Raw genomic sequence first — 26,952 nt, 5'->3', positions numbered from 1 at the left:
AAAAAGCAGTGCAACTGAGGTGAGGTGTCTAGAGGCAAGATTTATAGGATTAATTTTTGCTCAGCACAAGGAAACAGTTAATGTTGTAACACCAGTGTAGGTCTTGATCCTGTATATTACAGACAGACCATATACATATGAGCCTGGGCTTAGAAATCAGGAGTGCAAAATGTTGAGAATCCCAGTTTTGAACAACCAGGAAATTCCCTGTAGAAGGAGTAATATCTGAGAGTGCTCTTCACTTTCACGTACAAAAGTAGCATGACCCCACACAATAGTGAAGGATATGATTTTATTCCAACAACACATATTTTAAGCACATCAGTATTCCCATGGAAATCCATCTGTCTACTCAGATTCTTAAAGTTAAACATGTCCTGAAGTGATGTGCAGGGTTCGGGCCAGCACTTCATTAATCCCTACAATAAGGACACAATATTTAAGTCTTCCAGACACACTCATCCTCTGGTGAAAGATACTTCTTTTTCATTTTTGGCTTGAAAGTGTGAGTTATAGATACAAAAGGGACTACATCTCATTCACTCTGAGTGAAATGGCCTCCGCTGCAAAGCTGACGCTGATGTGCAACAAGTCAATGGCCTTGCACAGCATGAGGGACTACACGGGCCATAGGTGGTGAGAATAATGCCAAGGGCATGCAGTTGGAGTTGAACACCTCCAAGAAGTATTTTAGGATGGCAAATTCTTGCTAGAGCACTTGGTAATAATACCACTTCACAGACAGGGAAATTGAGGTAAAAAAAGTTTAAACATTTTACCTGAGTCATTCCATGAAAAGGTGAAAATAGAAAAATAGTGAGAAATCCAATCCTGATTGTAAGACTATATTGCTCTCTAGGTAGGCATTTAGCACAAAAAATGATATTACTCTTTCCCTTTTATGAATTTTCTATTATTATTTTAAAATTTTATTTTAAGAAACAAAAACACTTTCTTTTCCCCTTCCATGTATTTGCTTCATGTTTGTCATTTTTATTCAACACCATCAACAAAAATAAAACCTAATTTATATATTCGCATATGAAATTCGATTAGGAAATCAATGGCTTTGAAACTTAGCCGTATTTGGAAAAGGTAGTACTGGCAGTGCTGTAGATTACACACTTCCCTGTGAGATGGCAGGGAGTGAGGTCCTTAGCAAGGTGCACATCAATTGTGCACTCTCCCAAAAGTGACATTTTTTAGATAAGACATAGAACTGAGGCCCTCGTGACTCGTGTTAATTAAAGACTTCTTGGTCCTTTCTGTAGGCAGATGGTGTTAGTATCTGTGGCCAAAGTCCAACCTGAATAATTACTTGGGGCTGGAGCCAAAGCCTAGAGGAGTTACAGCAAAGCCTCTCATTGATTTCAGAGGGCTTTAGAATAGATCCATTCTTTCTGGCCTGAATTACTCTAATGCTGTTGTTTCAACTGGAGACATCAGTCTCTCCTGCCTCAAAATTATTTAGTGGTGCAGAGGCACTGCTCATTTCCTTCAGTCTTAAAACACTTATATTTTATTAGCTGCATGCAGCAAGATTATCTTACCTTTTACATGAGTGTTATACACACATTGAAAACCACTTGGAAATTACAATTAAGATTCAATAAAGGAAATTTGAATTTGGGTCCTATGTAACTGAAACTTAGACAAAAGAAATCATGGGTATGTTCTAAAGTTTATATCATTAAAATTTTAAACAAGGTAAGATTTTAATATCAGAGCAAACAGCTTTGGTAACTTTCTAAAAAGATGGATCTCTAGAAATCATCCTTAGAAATAAATTATCTTATCATACTTAAAAACTAAAATAAACACAACAAAAGGGATGTTTGTGTGAGAGATGAAGTTGAAAAAGACAGATAAATGTTACAAATATGGCCATCTTTCCTCTTCGTTTCAGACAGCTGAAGTAGCTGAGATCACACTGAGAGCAAACGTTTAATTTCCTAAAAACTAAGCAATCCAATGCCCGTTTGGGGTTTTATTCCACTGTATCCAGGAGAAGATGGCTTTCCTTGGATGCCTCTCACCCCTCTCTCAGGAGTTGGGGCTCCCACTGGAAGAAAAGCCTTCACAAGGACCTATACTATTACAGATTGCAGCACAGTATATTAAGCATGACTGGCCAAAGTTTAGGTTTTCTTAATACATCACACTGTAATTTGCAAGAACAGCCCAAACTTGACAGAAAATTAATACTCAGGAATGTTACTGGTAATGTGCTTTTAGCATAAAATATGCTTTCTCTAAGGTTTGCTGTTATTTTTCTTACTTAATATTCCATACAGTTTCCAAACTACCTACTATAACCCTAGACTATTTTTTTTCTACAACATTACATAGACCTTGAATCCTTTATACATCAAGTAAAATCTGTGAATGATGTAATGGCTCACATATGGTAGATGTGTAAGCAATTTTTTTAAAAAGTAAGTTCAAGTAAATTAGTTCTAAAACCTAATATGTAACCACTAAATTCCTTAGTCAGCTTCAAGATATTGACTTTAAACAAACTTCTAATGTTAGTTTAGCTGTTTTCATATACAATGCTTATGACAGAGTTTTATGTACCTGAAGAAAAAGATAAGTCTATGTCAAGTAAAATAATATTATCATTTTTTAAGCCAGAATACTTAGCCAAGATTTGGAATGTGGGAGGGTTTTCTGATTGCCTCTCTAGATGAATAAACTGGTCATGCTCCTTTAAAGCAGTGGTGCCTGTGTGGAAAGCCCTGTTTTTCTGAACAGAAGGAGAAACAATAATAACTTTTTCACTGCACTTCCAAAAGTCTTCTGGGTAATTTTTAGCCCAATAACTTTCTCCTTGAGCTATCTGTTTTCCCCTACTTGATGGAAATTACTTCTTTCAGTTATCAGTCCTTCAGCTGTTCCTTTTCCTCAGTGCCCTGGATGATGACTGGAGCCCAGACAGTACAAGAAGTGCCATCCACAACTGCCCAGGCCCTGTGGATGAACAGGAACCCAAATGAATGAGATCTCTGTTAACCCATGGGCTGTGCAGCACCAGGGCTGAGCAGTGTTCTGCTACACCTGCTGCCAGGATATCAACCCTCAGCAGAAAGCCGAGGTCAGCCCCTGAGGCTGCAGCACTCCAGTTTTATTTATTTACCTGTGCTGGCAAGTGAGAGAACTCAAATATATAGGGCTTTTCCCCAAATCAGTAGTCAGAGAAATTTAACTGATTGATAGTTATATGTGCCCAGTATAGTGAGACTATTTTTCTGCTATCAGTTGTAAAATTAAATCAGTAGTTAATTAGTTTATTTCCTAATAGCTATCACAAATGGAGAATGTTTTCTTTTTTGCCCAGGTTTAAAGAAATACTAACCGACTACTAAGAATAAGTAGCTTCTGAAATATTTACTAAACTAGTATTCTCCTCTAGGAATATGAAATTGGAAGCATACAATATCTGTTTTTCCTAGCTGTATGAAAATCATCTAATTTCATCTCAAGTAGGAAAAAAAATAATCTACTTGATTTTTTTAAACTGAGATTTCTGGTTGTTTTTGAGAAAATTAAGTTGTCTCATTGCTTTTCAGGTCGCCATCAGATATCTGGTGAATAACACAGCTTGTCTATAAGCAGTAAAGAATGTTAAGATGCAGTTCATTATGTTGACTGAATCAATAAATCACAATCATACTTCCTAAATTATTTGAGATCTGAACTGCTATGTTTGTGAAATCAGTTGAGATTGAGTTAATCACTAGACTCTTATGTCCTTTAGTGATACTGACAACAAATGAAAAACAGCTGTTTGTTTTTCTGCATAATAGTGACTTATTTGGACAGATATGCAAAGATTTCTTTAGTGTCTGAGTAAGTTATTATATTTTCATTGTTTCAATGTTCTATTTACATAAATCTAATTTTCTTATTGACTAGAAGTACCAAAAAGGCACTTAAAAATCATTAATGCTTTTAAATTCAGAAAGAAAAAGTCTTTCTCCATATCTTATTGGCATATGTAATTGACCTAAATTTTAGATGTGCTATCAAAAGCATCTGAGGTTAAAATTATGTCCCCTGTTGAGCAACTCCAAAAAAATAAAAAAGGAGAAGGTTGTAAATTGATAGTTTTTACCTAAAGCTGCTACATTCCAGGACAGGGTCATACAAGGACTGCCAAATGATGGTTTCTGTCTAGATCCTGACTGAAAATAAATTTTGCCTTGATCCTGTCATTGTTCCAAACATATTGTGGGGAATCCTGCATTTCTGTAGGCGACCCTGTGTCTCTGACCTCTTTCCCAGCCATTTGGGTGCAGCTGCTGTGCACCAACAAAATTCCAGTTATATTGGCAAATAATGCCTGGCTTGTGAAGAATCAAATCCAGAACAGTTTGTCAATGTTATCCAAAGGATGTTACTCAAACTGTTACCCAGTGAGGAGGCCTGCAACACTGCCCACACATGGATATATGCTCCCCAACTCAGCAGCAGCAACCACAAACAAATCTGACAGAATAAGGTGAAGATTTTTTTTTTTTTGTTTTGAGGAGGAAAAATATGCAAAGACTTACAGTTTTTGCTGACTTACAGCCAGAAGTATAATCTGCTGTTTCAGTGTCCTGGTCTTGCATATACCAATCTCCACTTGAGAACAAATATTAAACTGCAACCTAATAGCTGACTGTGACACCTGATGTTGCCTGCAACAAGACAACCCTGTGGCAACACCATCGTGCAGCAAATGTTACACAAACCAGAAGAAAAAGAACAAACCTGAAGGATGATTTCAATTCAGATAACTACAGTGATGCCTACGAACTGAAATGGTAGCTGTGCAAGAGCACACTTGGGTCCCTCTTAAAATGGACTTGAAAACATATTTTCATTCAAGTACATATTACACAGTATCTGTTTTTCTTCCACAAAACTTGTTTCTGGATTGTTAAAGCTATCACTGTCACTCAATATAACCAATGCAAAAGAATAATTAGAAAATTTAAATCCATTGAGATGTATATAATAAAAAATATTACAGTTACTTATTCTTGATAAAATATCAGAGGTTTTTATGCACCTAGCTAGTCAACTAAAAGTTTTAAATGTGAATTTATACATAGTTACTACCAAATTCTAATTGATATAAAGACAAACTATCACCACCTAATTCAAAACTTTTTCCAATGTCAACATTTTTTCCTACTTTATTAATTCTATGTTTTATCTTTATCTCCATAAAGTCTGAAAATCTTAAAAAACCAAAACAAAATGGGAGGATATTAGTATGAAACCTGCTTCTGTATGTCTTGGAGTCCAGCAGTCTTCTCAGAAACATCATTGTGCATGCTTGTGTACTCATGTTTGTTTACTAGGGAGGTGAAAGGAAGTTTAGGACTGAAGTTTGGACAGGCATTTTCCTTTCAACAAAATATGCATTCATCAAAATGCTTTTAAAGCCAATATTGCTTTGTGACATTGCTCTGAATCTGACAAAAAGAGCAGGCCATTGACAACTTGGAAAGTTTATTTTGACATACTGGAATAAAATATTTCTGTTTTGGGAACTATTGTTCCATAATCAAGTTTATAGATTATAAATTTGCAGATTTTAATTTATAAAACTGCTTTGTCAAGGCCCCCATTATTCCCCAATGAAGTCATAAGACTAGATATCCCAAGTTACTTTGCTGCTCCAGCCTCTCCAGTGTCCCATCTCCAGCATCAGGGCCCTAGAAGTCATGGAGCTTCCTCACTACTTTCAACCACCATCTTCAGGTTTTTTCTTCTTATACTCTCATAATTACTTATTTTATTTTTATTTTCTTTCCTTGAGGACTTTTCTCCTCAGGAAGGCCCTAAGATTTTGCAAGAGCTTGGCTAAGAATTATCCTGAAAAAAGTCTTCAATACGAACAGATGTTCAAAGCAGAGGACTGGAGAGCAGCATAAGCACAGGAAAGCATATCCAGGAATTTACAGAATAAGTTCTTCTTCCACCAGATGTAATATCTGCATCTTTAATAGGTTTTGAAAGAATTCTCTTCCATAATTTCTCCAGTTAATTTCTCCATTTTTGAAGCCACGTTAATTTTCATCATTCAGCATCCCATACCAAGGAACTCCATACACATACCGTGGGAAGGACAATTTCCCTTTGTCAGCTTTTAACAAGAGCGTTCCAGCTGGTGACACTGCATTCTTAGCTGAAAGTGTCAGTAAGTCTGCACCCATGCTCTGCAAGCCACCCACAATTTCTACTGCAATCTCCTTCTATCGTCTTTTGCACCGCCTGAAGTATCTGTCATAGGTTTAATTAATGGTATTTCATATGCTCAGTCATCTGTCTTTGTAGATTTTTTTTGTGCAATGTGGGTTCCAATACTTTATGCAGTATTTGAACACACCATGGACTATGTGGTATATTTTTTTTTCTGATTTCCTGTCTATTCCTTTGTAACAATTTAAAAAATAATATTTTCATTTGGGCCATTAACTAGTGAGTAACACCTCCTGCATCTTTCATTCAAGCTCTCCCTGGGAGCTTACCTTCAATTCATATGGGTATTTTAGAAGGTGAAAGAAAATAAAACTCCAGAATTTCTTCCTTAGGTACATTCATTTGCTGAATGATGACAATAGAAAATGCTGGTCTTCATTAAAATATTCAGACTCTATGACAGTATAAGTATGTGTATAATACACATGAACATTTTGAATGTCTAAGGGAGTACTTAGTCCTAACCCCAAACTTGCACCAATTCTGGTGCAATCACAGAATGTCACTTCCAGGAGCAGTGCTAGTCTGGCTCTATCTGTTGGCTGTGAACTGGTTCGATAGCCGCAGAACGAATCAGATAATAGGAGATCTTGCAGAAAGTGTTTAGATTTGTTGTAGGGGCAAAAGAGGGAGGCAAGGTAAGGGATTTTATTTGGTTGCTTGGTTGTTTTGTTGTTTTGTTTCTTTGTTGGTTACACTAGTTGTTTATTCTGCTGTAGCAGCTCAATGATCTTGATTCACCCCTACATGACCCTACAGTCCCTGGACTTGATGGAGAAGTGGAAGGATTTTGTTTCCAAGGAAAAATGACAAAAGCAAAAATAGTCCCTTTGCTCTCAAACTCTAGACCTTAATGGCCACATGCATCGTCCTCACTGCATGTTGGAGGCCCAAAGAGGTGTGTGAACCTTGCTTAAGTACAATCCAGAGCAACTACCAGGCCATGCTGAAATGCAATTAGCAGGGCTACAATGACTCCACCAGCCTAGGCATTAGTCCAAAACCAGATTTATTAGGAGCACTAAGGTTCATTACATACAAGAATTTGAGATCAATACTTTTAACGTGGGGAGGAAAGAGAAAAGGTGTAGTCAATTAGATGTCTCAGGTTAACATTTAGAGAAATGTTTTAGCAGCTAATAGAACATTAGTTTGCCCTCCCACAGAGCCTCTAAGAGCCTGCAGTAAGAAAGGCAAACAATTGCATAGTGAGAGCACTCAAGCTATCCAACTACTTATTAAATAAATCATTTACAGCAGAATTTCCCTCCTGTAGGGCTGCAGGAATTAACTCAGTCTTGGAAAATGACATTAACGTGGAGAGCTTTCACCCTCTCCAGGGCATAATTATTTAATACCTAATAAATTATCTACAGTTATCAAGTTTGTTTCCCAATAAATCCAGCCTTAGTGACTGGCAAGAACAATAATACTTCAAATCACTGTGCATTTGAAAGAATCACTTAAGAATACCATAAAATGGTCCTCATTAGTGAGCTGCAATAGAATGCCTTATGGCCCATTTACAAAGAGATAAAGACACTTAATTATCCAGCTGCAATATAGTTCCTTAAGAGTTTCTGCTTGAGACAGCAATTTTGTGAGTAACTAGCTATTCACTCAGAGGAGAACTAAAGAAGTCTTTCACTAACTGTACAAGGAGATTAAGTTGCTGGCATTGTTTAATACTTCTAGTGTCCATATTTCTTTAATTGATTTATTTTTTTCCACATAGACATCTTAACATGCATTTGATGCTTCCATGTGAGCAACGGTATGCATACAAAGAAATGTTTTACTAACAAGCCATTTGGATGACACCAACAGTGATGTTAGTTGGTTTATACATGCTGATATTCTCTGCAATGTCTTTGGTGTGAGTGAATAACGTCAGTTTCACAAAACTGAGTGAAGAGGGATTTGGCACTGACCTATACTGTAGGAATGAGGGTGGGTAATTGATTTTAATATCAACAATCAAGAATATGTGCGGGTTCTGTTGTTGTCGGGCCTCACTCCCTGACTGGGGTGGCCCGGAAAGGTGGAAAACTCTCCTCCAACCCGAGCTTCCAAAGAAACACTCAGTAGTCTTCAGTCGTCCGGTCTCAAGGTAGTTTATTATATGTTATCTAAAAGATTTCTCCCTGAGCTGCTGCGGTCCGTTCAGCAGTAAGGCAAAGGCACACTCTGACACCCAGGGGGCTGGTGCCTTCTTTTATATCATACATTACATATTAAATGTTTATGGTTTTTCCCCAATGCCCATCACCTATATTGAACAGTGACTTTCTACTCTAAACCAATCTGTGAGTGCCAACATCACCAAGAACATGGAGGTTAGGAAGAAGAAACAAAGAGGACAGGGCACACCCAAGTCCCTCCATCTTAGAATCTCTGACCCCCATTTACAAAACTCAGACCCTTCTGTACAAGGCCTAAAACCCCCCTGTACAGCACCCAAAAATTCTTCCTTTCACTTTGTGACTACTTCTACTATAATATCTAAACTTTTGTGATTTCTTGTTCTTCCTGCAAGGTTGGTAAATTGTTCCATGGATCAAGTTCAAAGCCACAGGGGTCTGTGGTTGCATTCCAGGGTCTCAAATGCTTTTGACCTGGGCCTGGAACATCCAAGAGTGTCCAAGGGACATTCTAGGTTCCGACAAATATGCACTTCCTGTTGTGGTGTTATATTTTAGTTAAATGGTGTGCTCTGTCTCATCCCTGGAAAATGTATGGTTTATTCCAAGCCTGTGATCCTCCCCTGCAGTATCCTGTGTCTGTAACCCCATTGGCCCAATCTGTTCCGCGCCCACTTTGAATCTCCTTGTTAAGTGCGCCGGGGGACGGTTCGCTCTCTTTCTCTTAGCTGGCTCTCCCTGGCTGGTGCTCGCTCAGCCCCTCTCTCCCCCTCCCCTTTCCCCCTCATTCCCCTTTCCCCCCCTCTCCCTCAGAAACCATGCTGCCTCCCGGGGGTAGGACCCCCAGTAAATGAGGGGGTAGGACCCCCTCATCTAATGAGCACCCTCAGAAGCCGTGTGGAGTCTCCTTGCCTGCCTGCTGCTACCAGCAAACTCAAAGCCAAGGGGGGGACACCCCCGGGGGGTCCCCCCCCGAAACATGCCACTACATCCAGTATAAAGTTTTCAGTACAAATAAATATTGAGGTCCTGCTGTGATCATCAGCAAGGTAATAGGGATAAAATATCAGAATTCACAATTCTGTTTTGAAAAATTTAAATATTTTCCACTGACATAAATTTCAAATGATGCACATTCAAACTTACTTATTTCAGAAATGAATTTCTATTAAATTATATATATATATATATATATAAATAAATTTAAAAAGTAGACTACGTTGCTACTACCTAATATAATTTGTTAAACTTTATCATAAAGCATAACTTTGAAATTAAGGTATTTTTAGCTAAGCATGGTACGGAAATCTTTTTATTTTTAAAACATGATGATTTGGATTTGATTTATTTCAGTTTTAGAAAAAAACAACACAGGTAGTGATCATATAAATATCAACACTAACATCATTACTTTTTAACAGATAATATGGAGAAAAATGGGTACTTGTAGTTGTAAGTCACCTCATCATGAAAAAACTCACTTGGACAGAAGTGACTTTGTTGATCTAAAAGAAGTCCAGACCCAAACTCTGAAAACATTACGTGAGTTAGGTAAGAATGACCCCAAAAAACTCTCCAATAGAATTTTCTGAACATCTCTGAAAATTACATATCAATAAAGAGAGTCTTCAACAAAAGTAGAAATTATATAACACCTGAACAGAAAAAACAAGAAACACAAAAGTTAGTGCTGGGGTGTGTGTTTAACTGAACATCTCCACGACTGCACAAAGTCTGAGCAGCCTCTGACTGCATCCCTGCAGCACCCTCCCGTTCATTTGCTCAAAAGGATCCAGCCACAATAAGAGTAAGGGGACTCCTCTTCCCTGACACTGAGTGCAAAAGAAAGATTCGCTTTTTCTCCAACTTTCAAAATATAAATAAGAGCAGATCACATAATGGAATGTGTCTTTGAAATAGTGAGCTTTGTGAAATGCTGGTAAACATTTTCCGATAGTGATCTTCTGATCTCTTTTTAAACTAAAAGTACTTCTGTTATGCTTTAGAATATCTTAATAAAAATGAAAACCTCATGCTCACAAAATCTCTAAAGATGGAGAAAGTAAAGAGAAACTAAGATAATTGATTTTTTCCCTAATCTTGAACATATAATGTCAACCTTAGCTGAAGTTATCTGCTTTGACATCTTTGGGGAAGTTAAAATGTGTGGAACACCAGATGATTTCAGTGCATTAATATGGATTTTGTTTAAAGCTTTGGTGTAGGCATTCTTTTACAAGTCTGAGGTTTTTAATTAATTCTTAACCATAACAATTTCAAAAATTAATTAGCATATCAAAAGCATCATGCTTTGCTCTTACACTGCAGTATATTAGAGCACATTGATAATTGAAATCCAATTTTTGCTATTAAAATAATGTCTGTGTCTTCATGCATGAACTCATTTCTTAAACAATGTTTCAAGCACAATCCTCATCTACTTCAGACCTACAGATTTCAGCCAAAGCTGGCCAGAATCTTCTGTGCACCTGGAACAAAAGATTCTATGTTTTGAAAGAAAAATAATGAAGTCATTGATATGACACACTCTAAGTTTCTGCCTCACCAGCTATGTCTCATCATGTTGAAAAAAACATTAATAATGTCAAGAATGAGGTATCAAGAAGAGACACGGGCTTAAGGAACAAAATATTTATAGGCAAACGGTACAGAAAAAACAAGCTGTCACCTCAAAATATGTTTCAGATGAGTATTGATATTATTCTTTCCATGAACAAAAGTAAAATAATCAAGACCTTTACCATAAAACCTTGCTCTTCTACGCTGTTAAAATCTAGTGGATTTAAATATGCTCATTGTTGGATTCCAGTGTATGGCTGAACCAAAATAATACAGAAAAATTTGTCTTATTGAGCACTTTAAAAATACTAATATTTAAAACTACTGCTCTCTTTTTCTGTCCTGTGTTCCCACCAGGACTTTTGATTTAGTTTGGTTTTGGCTTTTTGTCGTTTTGGCTGTTTTTTGGTTTTATTTGGTTTTTTTGTTTGTTTTTTTTTTTTTTTTTTTTAATACTAGCCTGTATTATAAAAGGTGTCTTTGAAGTCTGTCTAATGAAGAAGGCCAGTGTCACTGCTGAGGCAATTCTGCATCTGTCAATGGAGTTTCCCCTGAGCCTGTAACCTTCAGGTCATTTCTTTGAAGTTCTCAGTCTATTCTCACTCTTTTCACTTCAGAATAAATTTTTACATCACATCAATTTTGGACTAAGAAGTGGAATAGATTGATTACTTTTTAATTTTTTTAAAAAATAAATTAATTGCTACGCCTTTAAAAAACATGAATTCCATTCAAATGAACTTTTGGACCTATTTACTTTTTCTATCCATACACTAGGAGACTTATACCTTTTCTGAAATGCCAGATCCACTAACCATATTATTTACTTTATGAAGTCAATAGGTACTTCTCGGGAGGTAAATTCTTAGCATATACATGTATCATTTTGAGAAGTAAGCTTAGCATCTTGTCAGCATTCAAGAGGAAGATAATTCTTCATTTCTCTTTTACTAAGAGGTCACAGAACCAGACATTCATGACAAAACATTCTCTTCTGTTCCATTAGTTTTCTGAGGTAAGTAAGTTTAGGCCAAACGTTTTAAAAAGGTGTATTATTATGCAGTCTGGAAAACAGCCAAGGAAAAAAACTAATAGGACAACAAAAATAAATTTATGGTTAAATATGCTTTCCCACTGAATTTTACATTCCTTTATCCTGTGGGTAGGACTAACTAGGCAGTTACCACAAGTTATGCAAATTATTTTTACACAATAGAAATTCAATAAATATTCTTATACTGGAACAAAAGACAATGTATTTTTGATTGGGCACCTTTTGTGACATTTGGCTTGAGGCATAATTTTCCAGTGGACCAATATACTTTCTAAAGTAATTAGTTTGAACTTGCATGCACATCTTTGATTGTATTATCTGTTGCTTAACATAATTTGTAGTATATGGGTTGTTTTGTGCTTGACAAGATTTTTGAGTAATATTGTGACTGTCTACTTTAGCACTACATATCGTCTCCATAAATAATTTTTCTCATGTGGCAGCTTAGAAAGTTCTTCACAATACTATTTACTGTGTTACAGACGTGTTTGACAGTGACAGCAATGTGCTTTATAAATAATACTCTAAGACAAATAATAGTCTAAGAAGCATAAGAAAAGGCCAGTTTAAAGAAAACAATAAGCATAAAACCTTTTATGACCTTTTTCTAAGAATAATTTGATTTCTGTCCATCTATAATTTGATCTCTATTTATTATTTGCTACAGGTGAAACACCTCTTCAGTCTTGGAGATAATCATGCAATATCTCTGTGATTAATCAGGCCTTCACTTCTATGATTTTATTTCCTCATCTTTTGTTGGGGAAAAGTAAAAGTTTCATGCATTTATCTACATTTTAATTTTGAGATTACTTCATTTTTAAATAGTTATTTTAATATTCACCCTAATGAACAACCTTTACTTTGAAGGCTAGTGTCTAAAGGTGCTTCTATTTGAGAAATTACTTTGTAGAAATTTACTGGCAGATGTTGCCAAGGTTTTTGCCCCTGCCTAAAATATACCATTATACACAGACAAAGTGACAAGTTTGTTTAGCCACAGACACAGGCCAAAATAGAGATATGTGAGTCCCCATGGTACCCTGCATTTATTTGACTCTCCATGGGCTCTGTGACCTGTTAGAGTGACTATTTGAAGGATTACATACAACTGAAACTCTAGAATCACTCACACTGGGAGAGAGGTGGGTGGTATTTTGGAAACTGAACTCACAACAATTCCAAGTTTTACAGGTGGCCCTCATCCCAAAACTGGTCTGTACCAAAACTAACACTGAAAATAGGATCTGGATTTTCTATTTAGGTACACCTATATTTAAAAAAATAATAATTTGTGTTGCTTTTACCTTTTCACTTGGCTTTTTGAGGTTTTTTTGCTTGGTTGATTTGGTCTGGTTGGTTTTGTTTATTTTTTCTCTTTCTCATTTGCCTTTATATTCTTCAGAAATTCTCCTAATATATGCCTAGGCACAGTGGAAGCACCACAGCAAATTTCTTAGAGTTTTCATCCAGTTCTAGGGACTTCGTTAGCTCGTTAGCCTGTTTAACTAAACAAAAACAGTTTATGTTCAGCCCTGCATCTCTACACTACCCAGCTATATTATTAATAGGCTCCTATCAGGAAAATTTCAGATCGTGCCCCAATTTATTTAAATTAATCTAAAAATAAGTCTTCTGATATGATTATGTCATTACCAGAGTAAATGTATCTCATGTTCTGTAATCAAAAAACAGTGATTATCACCTGATTGCTTTCAAATTTATTGGTTTAGCTATATTATATTTTTCACTTTCACAAATGGGAAAATCCTCAATACTACAATTTATGAGAAAAAGAAAATAATTTTCCTATCTGTGACTTATCCTGGGAGAGAATTTACACGTGGATGGATGGATAAATGGATGGATGGATGGATGGATGGATGGATGGATGGATGGATGGATGGATACATAGACAGACAGTCAATTTTTAAAATATCATGGCTTAAGTATAAGATAAAATATAGTGACTTGCATTTTTAATTTAGGAAAATCTGACAGAGATACTGAAATCCATTCTCAAAATACCACAGGATTTAGACATACTTTGCGATTCCTCTCAACTCTGTTGTTCATACTTATAAAGTTACAATCTGGCTTTCCAGACTTGATGCCTCTCTTAGGTTATGATTTCTGTCAAAGATGAGTGTCCCTATTAAAGACCCAAAGTTCTTAATAGGACCCATCCTTTTCTATCTCTACAGCTTTCTAATAATAAAAAAAATAGTTTTCAATCTCTATGATATCTAGCAAGCTTTACATAAATTACTTAAGTCCCCTCTTTTATCAATGGAAAATATTTCCCAATGTTACTGTGTGGCAGCTACCTGCCACGACCTCAAGCAGACGAGATGCGCCAGCCACCACTGCCCGTGTGAGGCCAAGTGGCCTCCACGTGAGTGGGCATTCCAGGGGAATGGCGTCTGCCACCCTGGTAGTGCTGAGTGCTGCGGCGTGGGTAACGCAGCTTTGGTAGGTCCACACGCTACAGAGGAGACGAAGAGACGAGAGAAGGACACTTTGTTTGCAAGCCCAAATAGTTTTATTCCCCCATGCATGGTAGGAACAAAATGCTTTCAGGGGGATTGCAATGCCAAAATGCCAGGGAACAAAGGTTAGCAGCAGATTAAGTAGGGGATGGGTGGACAGGGGCGTAAACCTGTCTCGCCCAATGGGGACAAACGATGGACAGGATTGACAACTCACAGGGAGTGAACAAACGTGACTGATTGGACCAAACAAGGAGGAAACAGGGAGAAGTGAGAAGATTGACAGTTAACTGTGGATCCGAATGGCAGGAAATCTCAGGGTAAACAACTTGGAGCAAACCACTGTGAGGGGAGCAATGGGTGAATACAAGGAAAAAACCTAACTAACATTAATATAGCTGACTAAACAAACCCAACCTACAACATTACTGGCTGTTCCTTTTTCTCCCTATCATTAATTATTTTGTGCATTTCCATAACAGCATTCCACATATCTTCTTTCTCACCTAATAGATCTATATGTTACAGCTCTCTCTCCTCATATGAAAATTGTTCCAGGACTCTAATTTTTCCATTGTCCTATTCTTTTCTGGACCATTTCCATTTCGGCTATATCCCTTATGAAATTAGATGACTGATATTTACCAAAGTATAAGACAGAAGAGGTGTCACTGATTTATGTATCACTTTTTGTTATTCTCCATTTCCCAAGAAACACCAATTTTCACAGAGCATTTTTTGTTTTAATCATTAATGCACATATCAAGATTTGTGTAAGACTACCCAAACTTCATATTTTGGTGTAAATTTAGAGTAGCTCCAGTGATATGTCCCAATATGCATACATTTCCACCTTCAACATATATTTCCACAGACTGAAGTTGGCATTAAACTTTGGCACAACCTTCAGTACTTAGTTTTCATTAGAGAGGTCCTGTGCTCCAGGAAAATATTATTTTAACTAAAGCTATCTGTCTACTTCTTCAGCTGTGAATGTACCTACCTAAAACATTGGTCAGTTAGACTTAATCAGAAAATAAGAAAGAAACATTTCTTCACTTGAACATTTCTTGTTAAGTTATTCTCCTCAAAGAACAAAGGTATCCAAGGAACATTCTGAACATGATAATACACAAAAGGTAATGGAGTTCAAAATCAAGGGCTTAGTTAGGCTATTAAAGTTATATTTAGGCATTTAAGTGTGCTAAGCATCATTTACTTCCTCAGTTCCTCAGAAGTTAAAAAGACTGTTGAAAACTCAGGTTTTCAGGCACCTAAATTTGTACCCAGGAGCCCAATTTGAAACACTCACTTCTGTATTCCTCATTCAAAGTTTTTATAAGAAGCAGCTGAGGAAACTAAGTTTAAGAAAAATGTTGGTTTGTTTGTTGTTTTTTTTTTCTTTGAATCATATTCAAGACTGTTAGAAAATCTTTCTAAGCTTTAAAGAACTTGTTATATATTTCTGTATGAGAATAATATATCTTTCATTTTGATATTGATTTTAAAATACTCCTGAGCTTTATTAGAACACTCTGGATGCAGCCTTGCCAGGTTTCTTTGCCAAAAGACCATAAAACATAATAAAGGATTTTCCTTGCATCACAATATTTCTCTACTGATATGAGAACAGCCTTCTATGAAACATGTTATTTAATTCCAAATGCTAGGGAACTATATAACAGAATGAGCAGAAGGGAACATTTAGAATGAACATGAGAAGAGGAGGACATTTTTTTTTTAAAGTAGTCTATCAACACTGGCCCAGGCATGCAACACTTCCAAAGTAAGAGATGTAATCCTCATGACTGAAGCAGTTTATATTTAAGCCACACAAGTTGCATGGGAATATATAGCAGAGAGAAAACCCACATTGCCTTGAGCTGAATAGTTTGATTGAAGTAGTATGTGTTCTGCCTCTTAGAGAGAGCACTGAATAATGATACAGGTGACAAGTTTTCAGTTGGGGTGATGGGGTAGTTGTTTGCTGGTTTCATTTTAGGGGTTTTTTTTGTTTGTTTTTTTGTTTTTTTTTTAGTTTATGGCATTTAAAGTTCTAGAATGACAAAAATCTATTATGCTGGGCTCTTCAGACTTCTGATACCTCTCAGAGAAATCCTTGATCCATGCTTCCACAATTGCTAAAAGACTACCACCACTCACTCATCTACAGTTTCTCTCTGTGTTTATCCTGTACCTTTCTCAGAAGGATTTTTATGTTGTCATTTCTGTATGACTTTGCCTTGTTTTTATAGATAATAACATTCTTCCAAGCATACCATTTCCATTTTGCACAGTGGTTTCCACCCTTCCCTTGACCAGTTCTGGTGAAAGGAATTTCTTAAGACATTCTGCAGTGTCTTTGGCATTTGAAAATTGACATTATATCTGAATTTCTGTCCCTGTTCCTGTAGGAAAACTGTTTACTACGAAAGACATACTTGAGGAAAATTGTCCTACAGAGTCTTTGCCAAGCCCTTCTTTCAAAGCATGTTATTTCTACCTTTTTCATTTGGAGCACCCAGAAACCAACAAAACACATCAATACAGAAGAAAGAAAAATGATCCCTTATTATAAATAAAATCTAGTTCAATAGAAGAGATTAATCTCTTGGATGTCTATCTACAGCACTATAAGAGTCTATATCCAAAATCATCAATATTGTAACCCATACACATGTAAAAACTCTGAATTACTTTCCTTTGGTTAGTAGCCTGCTCTCTCCATTGACTGAAAAGGAAGTCAAGAGTAGATGAGATACAGGCATCTATAAAGTTAAGATCCATGGTTGGTTGGCTTACTTCCAGCAGAAGGAGACAGATACTCAGAGGATCAAATCAGTATTGTTAGTGCAAAGGCAATGTAATTTTGGCCTATATCTGCTATGGTCAAGATATAAAAACTCAATGATATTAAATTCAAAGAATCAAACATGGCTGTTGGTACAAGGGTCATTGTCTGAACTTTATTTGATTTGTGGGTCCTCATCAGCTCTTTTCTCCTCAATTATATATAATATCTTTTTCTTTCTTGGAATAAGACCATTCAGTTTCGCTTTTCCAAAAGTTCAGGCCTTAATTCACAAGAAATTTCCTAGTACATCTAATATTTTATACTTCCACTTTCTTACCTCCTTCCTTGGAGCAGAGGGTGATCAGAGTGTGAACTGTATCCATCAATTCAAGCTGCTGTTTCTGCAGGACACTGTTATTACTTGTTGCCTTGTTTAACTGCTTCTCTAGTTCCTGGATTATGTAGCTTTGTCGTGTGACTAAGCTTTGTAGGTTCTCTTTTTCCTCCTTCAAAGTGGCCAGCTCCTCTTTGTGCCTTTCTTCCATTTCTAGAATTCTGTGCTCAAGTACACTAAAATGAAATAAAACTATTAGTAAATATTACCTCATGCCAACATAGTTAATAATACAGAAACCAGAACTTTTTTTTTCAGTGTATAAATCACTACCAAAATCAATAATTCTAAAATATGTCACATCTAATAATTCACCCTACTGAGTCAACCATAACTGATCCCTAAGACTGCATTTTTTGATGTTTGTGTGTTGTAGTGCCTAAAGGGCATGGAACTGCACATGTAGGTATTACTCTGATTTACAAATTTCCCTGTGCACAATCATAGGGCCAGTAAAATTTTTGAATGTAAAAGCTCAGGCATAAAAGCTTGAGGCAGAGGAGGGAGAAAAGCAGGGCACTGAAGAGAACATGGTTGGTAACATGAATGGGTCAATATGATGAGACAAAAATCAGGGCAAACTGCAGAAGAGCTTGTGAAGGGCCTTGTCACTGAGTGGAAGATAAACATTGTAAGTTATAGAGGACCACTGAGGTATGTGGAACCCATAATAAATATACTTTTTGATGTGATCTGTGAAGCTGGGATAAGAATTTCACTCCAGATGAGCAGTACCTGCCTTCACATTAAGAATAGTACTGTTTTCCCAAAAGGTAAATAAACAACTGCATTTTAATATAGGAGTCCCTTTTTCCTCGAGTCGGCATACATATCCCACTAACACTCCACAGACAAGTTTGGTTGCTCCATAAAAGGCTCCTCAGGCAGAAAATTGTTGGGCATCATGATATGTGACCAACATACATGAATTTTTATAATGAATTTTGCACATGTATAGAAACACTTTCTCTGGATTAATATTCTTTTTCTGGTACCCTTTCTGTCCTGTGCTGGAAGTGTTCAATTTACCAAGATCAAAGGCATATCAGATTACATCTAGAAAAATAGTGGTGTTGCAGACTTAAAGGACTGCTAATATCTGTCAAACATGAACAAGAAGCATTTCCAGGACAGTGCTTTGATGCTATGGTGGCAATTTAACAGAAAGAATGTAATATTATTAGATAAATAAATTAATTCAATCTCACTGCTACTTTCTCTTTGGGGTTTCTGTTGTATACACCAAAAGCTTTCTCATGCCCAAAAACCAAGCGGTGGTTAAAAACTTGCCAACAAACTGCTTCCTGCTCAAGTCAGTCTTAGGTCTTACTTCTTTGCACTCTCCCTCTACCTTTGTTTTTACTTCTGGATAATAGATCAGTGGCAAAATGCCTGCATAATTTTAGGTCATTTAACCTAACAGAGGAATGTAATAAAATCCATATGGAGTTGCTTCTACTCTATATCATGGAGCCTTAATATGAGCTGTTAGAGATGATAACAATGCAAAGATTAAACTCAGGCACCGAAATTTGCTGTGCAAGCTAGAATGAGATCAATTTTTTTAAAGCAGCAAATTTTTTTCTGAAATATTATAAATGTGTAATTTACAAAGATCCCGAAGAAAACATACTTTGTAATATCAACATGTCTAGTTCTGTGAAAACCAGAAGCATCTGGGTAAAGGAAGCAAAAAAGAAAAGATGTGAGGGAAAATACATTTTCCTAGGGTCACAAACACAAAGGAGAATATATCTCATTTTAAGAGACTCATTAATTAGAAACAAAATAACAAGGTTTAGTGGACTGAAATAAGATGGTAGAAGGTTACACCCTGAAAAAAATATGGATTTTGAAGCCAAAGAACTGTAAATTATTTTAGCACTTTATTAGAGCTGTTGCTGATTTTTCATCACTTGAACACTAACATTAAACATCATGTTTAGATTCATATCATGGTCTAAATTCACATGGATTTTTTTGAGAATATGTATGTGGTAGCCTTTGAACTCTCTTTTGCAGAAAGTCAGATATAGTTTAGTTTGGCAGAAATGGTTGAAAAATCTTCAGATAGTTTTGATTCTAGTCATAAGATATTGTCACAGAAACCCACTTCCTTTTGAAATCAGTTCTATCCACAGAATAATTCTATTCACTGATAATTTTTCACAGAATTTATTGAAGTCCTGATTGTGACTCCAGATTTTAACTTTTCTGATAGACTAGTTACATCAATGCACTTGGAATAGGAAAAAGGTGGCCTAGTCACAGTCTGTAATAGAGGGGTGCTAGGTAGAGCCAAGTCCCAGTCTGACATCTTACAGTCCTCCTAAATATTGTGTAATGCAAGACAAGATGTCATTCAGGAAGTTAGAATATAGCTTTATAGTTATATAGCAAATAAAGACAAAAAAGTTTGTTTTATCCTTATCCATATAGTACAGTACAATGTAGATCCTTAATTCCACAGCAACATATCTGCATGTCCACAACTAAATAATTTCCATATCTGAATCATTTCATGTCAAAGAAAGAGCCTTTGACAGCCACAATTTATGCTTTGCATTATTTGTTTCCCAATGTGGCCTTCCTAAGTCCATAGTAAATGAATCCAGAGGGATGGATCCAGTCTTATTTGAAGCAGCACTGGCCATGTCAGGCAAGAGAAAAGCTGGCAATGTTTAGAGCTCCACAGTTTGGCATCTACAGAGACAGACAGGAAGCAGATGTTTTATGGGTTTAATAATAATACATCCTAATATTTCTGAGTGGTGTGTCAACATGTGGTGGAAAGATGGAAGTGTCATAGCACTTGCTTCCTTTTGTTTTCTATGTAGATTAAAAGTCCTCTAATTTTAAACTGGAAAACTGCTATTTTCAGGAATGTATATATATTTATGCAACTGGCTCTATATCCATAAATCTTTATCAGATAAAAGTAAGTCCTGAGGATAGGACAACTCCCTGTATTTCTGGGAGAAGTCCAAAACATTCATTTTTGTTTTACTATGAAACAATGAGAAAACTTTGGTCAAATCTCCAAATGAATAAAAGCAAAGTCTTCATACAGACTGGGGATTTCTTAATTGGACTGTTCCAAAAGGAAGAAATCCTTCAACAGTGTGAGAAAGCTGCTCTTTTGGCTTTTGACAACAATATGGCCAGAATTATTCATTTGTATTGTTAAATTAATATTTGTTATAGATCATTTAAATTAAAAAAAAAAGTGCTAGGAAGTTCAAAAAATCTTGAAACTGATTGAAAGCCTCTTAAAACGTATTTTGGGTTTCTTTAACTGTAGCAAGACCATTCTGTTGCCTCTTTTCTGTAACATCAGACAACCTCTTACAGACAAATACCATTAAGATATAACTTTGCTGAGTGCTTGATAAAGATATTTCCTCAGATTTTGAAAGCATTGTGAAGACAGAGTTAAAATTAAAATATTCTAATGATTTTCATTAATGGCTATTGCCGACACAAAATATTAATGAAAACAGAAAGAAGGCTGTTTTTATATGAATCAGTCCAACATCCTCAAAAGGCTGACTGAAACATTCTTTTATAACACTTTCCAGTAACGTGTTATGGTTCTTTTTTGCAGTAAGTTTCATCTGTTAATTTCCTATACATTTTAAATTCCTATACAATTCCTCTATGTTTGAAATTTCAGAATTTTTGAAAATAGTACTAATCTAGGCACATGGAACTTTCATGAAATCTACAACACAATAAAAATAAATCATCATTCACCAGAAGCATCATATAAATATACATATATTTATTTCTAAAGATGCACACAAAGATATGCTTTTTTATAATTGGAGCCTTCAATTTTGGGGGAATAAATCAGGCATTTGGGGAACAAAGTTGAATAATAAAGAAGAATTTGAAAAATAAAGTTGTGAATAAACAAATGTTATTAACATGAATAAATACCAATATTACCCATTGGATAATGACACTTTGGATTCATCATCTAGGAGAATATTAATTTAAAACCAAACACACACACATGCAAATCCCAAACTCAGACAAATTTAATATTTCTAAGGATTAGCTATGTCTCAATGTCTAATGTAGTGGTTTTGGTGGGGCTAGGAATCTATTTTCAATGGTACAAATTATGTCTTTGTCAGGATATAACCTTGTGGAATGACTCAGTGCAGTGCCTCAGTGCAACAGTGCTATGTCCAGCTGATTCAGAAAAAACCTCTACTAATGCTGGAGAGGGTAGAGAACCCATACAGAAGTCAAATAATGACTTCTAGTGAAAGCTGTTGTCATTTTGAAAGGTGATGAAGTAGAACATGTAGGAAACACTCTGGCAGCTGTCCAAGGGAGAAGGAAAGTCTGGTTTGGACAATCTGCCTTATAAGGTAGTTTAACCACTAATCCATTCCAGACCACAGAAGTTTAAGAGATTTTTTTTTAAATCTTTGTTTTGAGAATCCTCAGTTTAGTCATGTGAGAACAGGATATAGACCAGACCTTGGAGATGGACATCTTTTGCATTAAAATAATATTTTAAAAATTATGATTTATTAAATATACAGATAAAACATATACTTTGTTGAGGTATTCACTAATTAAAGACAAGTAAAGTCACACTAGAAAGAAGTTATTTGGCCATATATATGTAAGTTTCTTTTATTATATATGTATGGGAAGACAAATGGGTAAAGGATTTCAATGTTTACTTTTGAGTGCAAGAACATTATTTTACCAAACAAATCCTGAGACAGCTTCTTTGTACTTCCTTTTAGGTAAGTAAAATTTTCCCTATGTTGTTAGGTGCTGACCACTCATACTACCTTGGGAGTGTGATACTGTCTGCTCAGTTTAAGGAAGTATGAAAATATGCCCTTATGTCTCAGGGACAGTAAATTAACAAGTCACTTAGCACCAGTAAGCCTACTTTTTATACCAATGGCAAGATAATTCCATTGAAATCGCATAAGTGAAGTGTAAAATTTGGATTTATATTTTAGTATATGCACAACCTTCAAATAAATCTTGACAGACATATTGTGTTTCCTCATATTTCAGACAGTCAGACAGAAATTCAAGAACCATTCTCAAGTCCTTGATTTTTACAGCACACAACAATTCTTGTACTGAATGTGTTAACCCAGTATTAATTTCTGCAAATTCAAGAAAGATTTTATGTTTAAACTTCACTTGCATGATTTGTCAATAGAAGATCCAGAATTCCATTATATTTTTCCTCATTTGTTTCATTTTAGCAAATAGAAAACTTTTTTACACTTGCATATTGAAACAAATGGCACACTATAAATTAAATGCAGCTGGTACACTCCGGGGGGGGAAAAAAAAAAAAAAAAAAAAAAAAAAAGGGAGTTCATAAGGCACTTAAGAAGGGAAATCTTTCAAGAATAAATCAAAATAGCATTTAGAAAGCTCTTGTGGGAAAAAAATGGCAATGGAAGAAACCACCGTTTACATTATAGTGGGTGGGAACCCACAAAACAAAATTATTTATGGCATGAGAACACTCAATAGACACATGATTCTGAGGAAAATGAGACTCTACTCATGCCATAGAGTATCTTCCATTTCAGTGGAATAAAAAAAAAAAAAAAATTGGCAATTAGCCCCTCTTCCGAGCAGAGATAGGCAGTAAGGAGAAAGGCCAAGAATAGACATATTTCTAGTCTAAAGAACATGCACTGCTCTTTTGTTGATACACAGTGTTAATTTTATTTAAGGATAATATGCAAGTTACTGTAGTACACCAGTGGTCAGTTATTCTTACTATAAGATTTTGAATTACTTTCATCCAAAATTCAGTTCTCTTAATGTGATTAATATCTTTATTTTATATAGAAATAATGCATTAGCTCACAGTACAATATCTCTTTTAATTATTGCTGCGAAGACAATAGCTCCTACACTAGTTCCCACTGGGCTGTAAACCTACTGCAAAAGAAAGATCCTTTCCAAAATAGCTTACAGTCCATCCACATAATGTGGTTAAAAGGAATTTTCTCTATTGGTGTGTAAGTGATATGGAGAGGGATTATGAGTACCTAACTGCAAATAGCTACTAAACACAGCCTGATGAGTAATCTGCAAATATTGTTTAAATTTAAGCAAGCTAAAATCGTTGGCATGTCCAGAAGCCTAATATCTGCTGAGGTCACCAAGATTTGTCCCACAGTCAACCTGACACACACATAAATGATTTCAAGTTTAGAACCTGCAAGGCCAAGACTACACAGATCTCTGTAAGGAGATGATGATACAAGAGTGGATGATCCATATTTTAGTGTAATTATAAGACTGCTTTCTCCCTAATTTTATCAGTCCCAAGGAGACTTTAAAAGGACCCACACAATGCATGCCAGGTCCTTGCTTTGCCACAAGATGAAATTCTGCATGCTTTTCCATCTATCCACAAATACCCATACCTCTGAGGGAAGCGACAAAAAATGTGCCTTTAAAAATAGCCTTCCTTTTCTTCTGACTTTTCAAAACCCATTTTATCATAATGTCAGCCAAGTCAAAGGTCAGTTCAAGTAGGGCTTATTTGTTTACTGACATGAAGGCTTTTTACTCTGATTCATTCTTGAGGTAAATAAATAAATCCAAATTATACAAGACAAAGTCTCTTAAGCAGCCAACAAAATTTTGCTGCTAACCATATTCAGCAGATAAAAGTACAAGTACTATTATACTTAACTAACAATTGAATTAAGTCTATTTTGAAATAAATTTGTAAAATATGTAGCATGAACTGCCCCCTGCCAATCTGTCTGTGGATTACAGGAAGAGCCCACACAAGCAGTTTAGGAGAATTACCTATTTTTGAGATTGCTGAAGACAAAGTTAATCCCACACTAATTTATTCACATTTCTTTTTGGTTAAGGGACATCTCTGGAGTTCAAGGATTTTCAGTGTAATTCAATTTCTTCAGAATAAAATTTGCTGGAATTACTAGTTGCAAACAGTTTTTTGATTAAACACATTAAATTGGTATTCACAATCAGTAGCAATAATGATATATTATTCAACCAGCTTTGTAACTAGACACATTTTACAAGCACATTTCTTCATATCAATATTTTTTATTTTTCATCATTACCTGTATTTTGCCTTCTTTACCCTGTAGCCTCTTTCCCACTATGGTGCTAGTCTGCCTTATGCATAACCCTGGGCAAGGTTTTTCTGCCTCAGCTACCAATTCCTGTCCAGCAGCATGGGGCCACGCTGCTCTTTGGAACACTGACTGATCTCAGTTAAAACCGTCCTCTACAGCTTCTATCACACGCTTCAGTGTCTGCCTAATCTTAAAAGCTGCTTGCCTCATTTCAATATCAAATGTAGACAGAGGAAGTAGAAACCTTAGTCCTAGTCAGACTGACCTCACAGTTGTTCTTTCTAGAAGGGAGCTGAGTGAGGCTGAGGAGTCAGAGCAGTCCCTGTCCTCCCTGCTCACACCTGCCATCACAGAGGCAGCAGTGTGTTGGGTGTTTCAAAGAGCAGTCAGGAAGGGGAGCAGCTTTCCCCACTGTCCTGGGTGCAGTGCCCAGGTGCAGCTGCTGTGAGGAAAGGCCAGAGCTTCCCTGTGCTGGGCACAGCTGGTTCCAGTCAGCTGCACAGTGTGAGGAGTGAGGGAAAAAGGGACAGAAACAATGCTGCAGACACCAAGGCCAGAGAAGGGGAAGGAAGGAGGCACCAGAGCAGACAGAGCCCTGCAGCCTACGGGAGAGACCATGGTGGAGCAGATATTTCCCATGGAGGACCCTGTAGTGGAGCAGATATGTCCAGAAGGGAGCTGACACCTGGGCAGAGCCCATGTGGAGCATTTTTACCCTGAAGTACATGAGCCTGTGGGAAAGAGCCATGCTGGAGAAGGGAAAAAAGATGAGGAAGAAGGCAAGGCAAAGTGTTGTGCTTTGTCTACTGTCTACAACCCCAATTCCTCGACCCTTTGTACTGCTCAGAGGGCATATAGAAGAATTAGGACTAAAGTTGACCCTGCGAGGAATGGGAGGTAGAGGTGAAAGGTCTTTTTGGGTTTGTTTCTGTTTCTCACCATCCTACACTGTTATTAATTGGTAGTAAATAAGGCCATTTTGCCCATGACAGTAACTGATGAGTGAGCTCCCTGTCTTTATCTCAACAACGAGTTTTTCATCATATTTTCTCCCTGTTCTGATGATGAGGGGGAGTGAGAGAGTGTCTGGGTGGGCGTCTGGCATCCCAGACAAGGTCAGCTCACCACACACACTCTCTGACATACTGAACTGCTAAGCCCAGTGACTTCAGGTGCTGAGTCCCTGTGTCACAGAAAGGGAGAACTGAAACTACTTCCCAACTCTCAATTTACTGCTTAAAAAGTTGTGTAGGTAAATAGTTTTTTTCATGAGCTTAAACATAAAACCCAAATGTTTGCCGTTGACTTCTTAAAATGGAGCATGGCTACAAGTATGCTATAGAGTACAGAGAGAGAGATCCTTCTACATGCCTTATCTTTGAATCCATTAAAATTAGAAAGATGAACTAATGAAGATTTTAAGTTTCTAATGCACTTTAAGGTAGTTGAAAATCTCATCATTTAATATTTTTCTGCTTGAAAATGCTCTTAAAAGTTATCCATATGCTTTTAGGTTGCAGGAACTGTGGTCATATGACTAAATTGTCATGAAACAGAGTGAGATGTAAATTTACAGTTAACATGAAAAGTGGTAAAAATCAGTTTACATGTATCATACAGGACATAATATAGTGTAAATTCACATCCCAGGTGTTTTAGTGAGTTCATAACTATTACCTATGCTGTCCACTTACCATATTTGCTCCTTTCATCAGTTGCTTAAAACAAAGTATTACACAGACCGCTTTGTAATGAACAGAGAAAGAGACCAATTCTCACTCTTACCTGTTTTTCTCATGAATTTTTAGGATTTCATGTGTCTGTTGTAGCAGCTGTTTTTCTAGCTTGTATGTTGAAAGGGAATTTTCTAGTAGCTGAATTTCAAGTCTGGATGTTTGATTTAGCACCTTAAGGATAAATTAAAAACATTAATGTTTATATTGTCCTGGATATTTTGTTTTAGCAGCATAATATAATAATTTAATTCTGATTTGATGATTTGTCAAAAATTGTTTCTAAATCCTTTTTTAACCTCGGCTGCTCAGCTGGTGCAGATGAACTCAATCAAACTACACTGATATGTACCAGCTGATATTCTGGCATTCTAAAACTGTAGGATAGTAG

General features: G+C 36.3%; 1 protein-coding gene across 1 annotated transcript in view; it reads right to left on the bottom strand.

Moving 5' to 3' along the window:
- Positions 1–26,952, bottom strand: part of ANGPT1 (angiopoietin 1) — a 155,504-nt gene that overhangs the window by 57,697 nt on the left and 70,855 nt on the right. Inside the window, exons 3-4 of the mRNA XM_068182959.1 lie at positions 26,614–26,735; positions 17,651–17,883 (exon numbers count right to left, since the gene is read on the bottom strand). Coding sequence (XP_068039060.1) covers positions 17,651–17,883; positions 26,614–26,735 — 355 coding nt within the window. The remainder of the gene's footprint in view (positions 1–17,650; positions 17,884–26,613; positions 26,736–26,952) is intronic.

Source organism: Anomalospiza imberbis, chromosome 1 (genome assembly GCF_031753505.1).
Source record: "Anomalospiza imberbis isolate Cuckoo-Finch-1a 21T00152 chromosome 1, ASM3175350v1, whole genome shotgun sequence".
Taxonomy (NCBI): domain Eukaryota; kingdom Metazoa; phylum Chordata; class Aves; order Passeriformes; family Viduidae; genus Anomalospiza; species Anomalospiza imberbis.
This window is presented reverse-complemented; position numbering and strand designations above follow the sequence as displayed.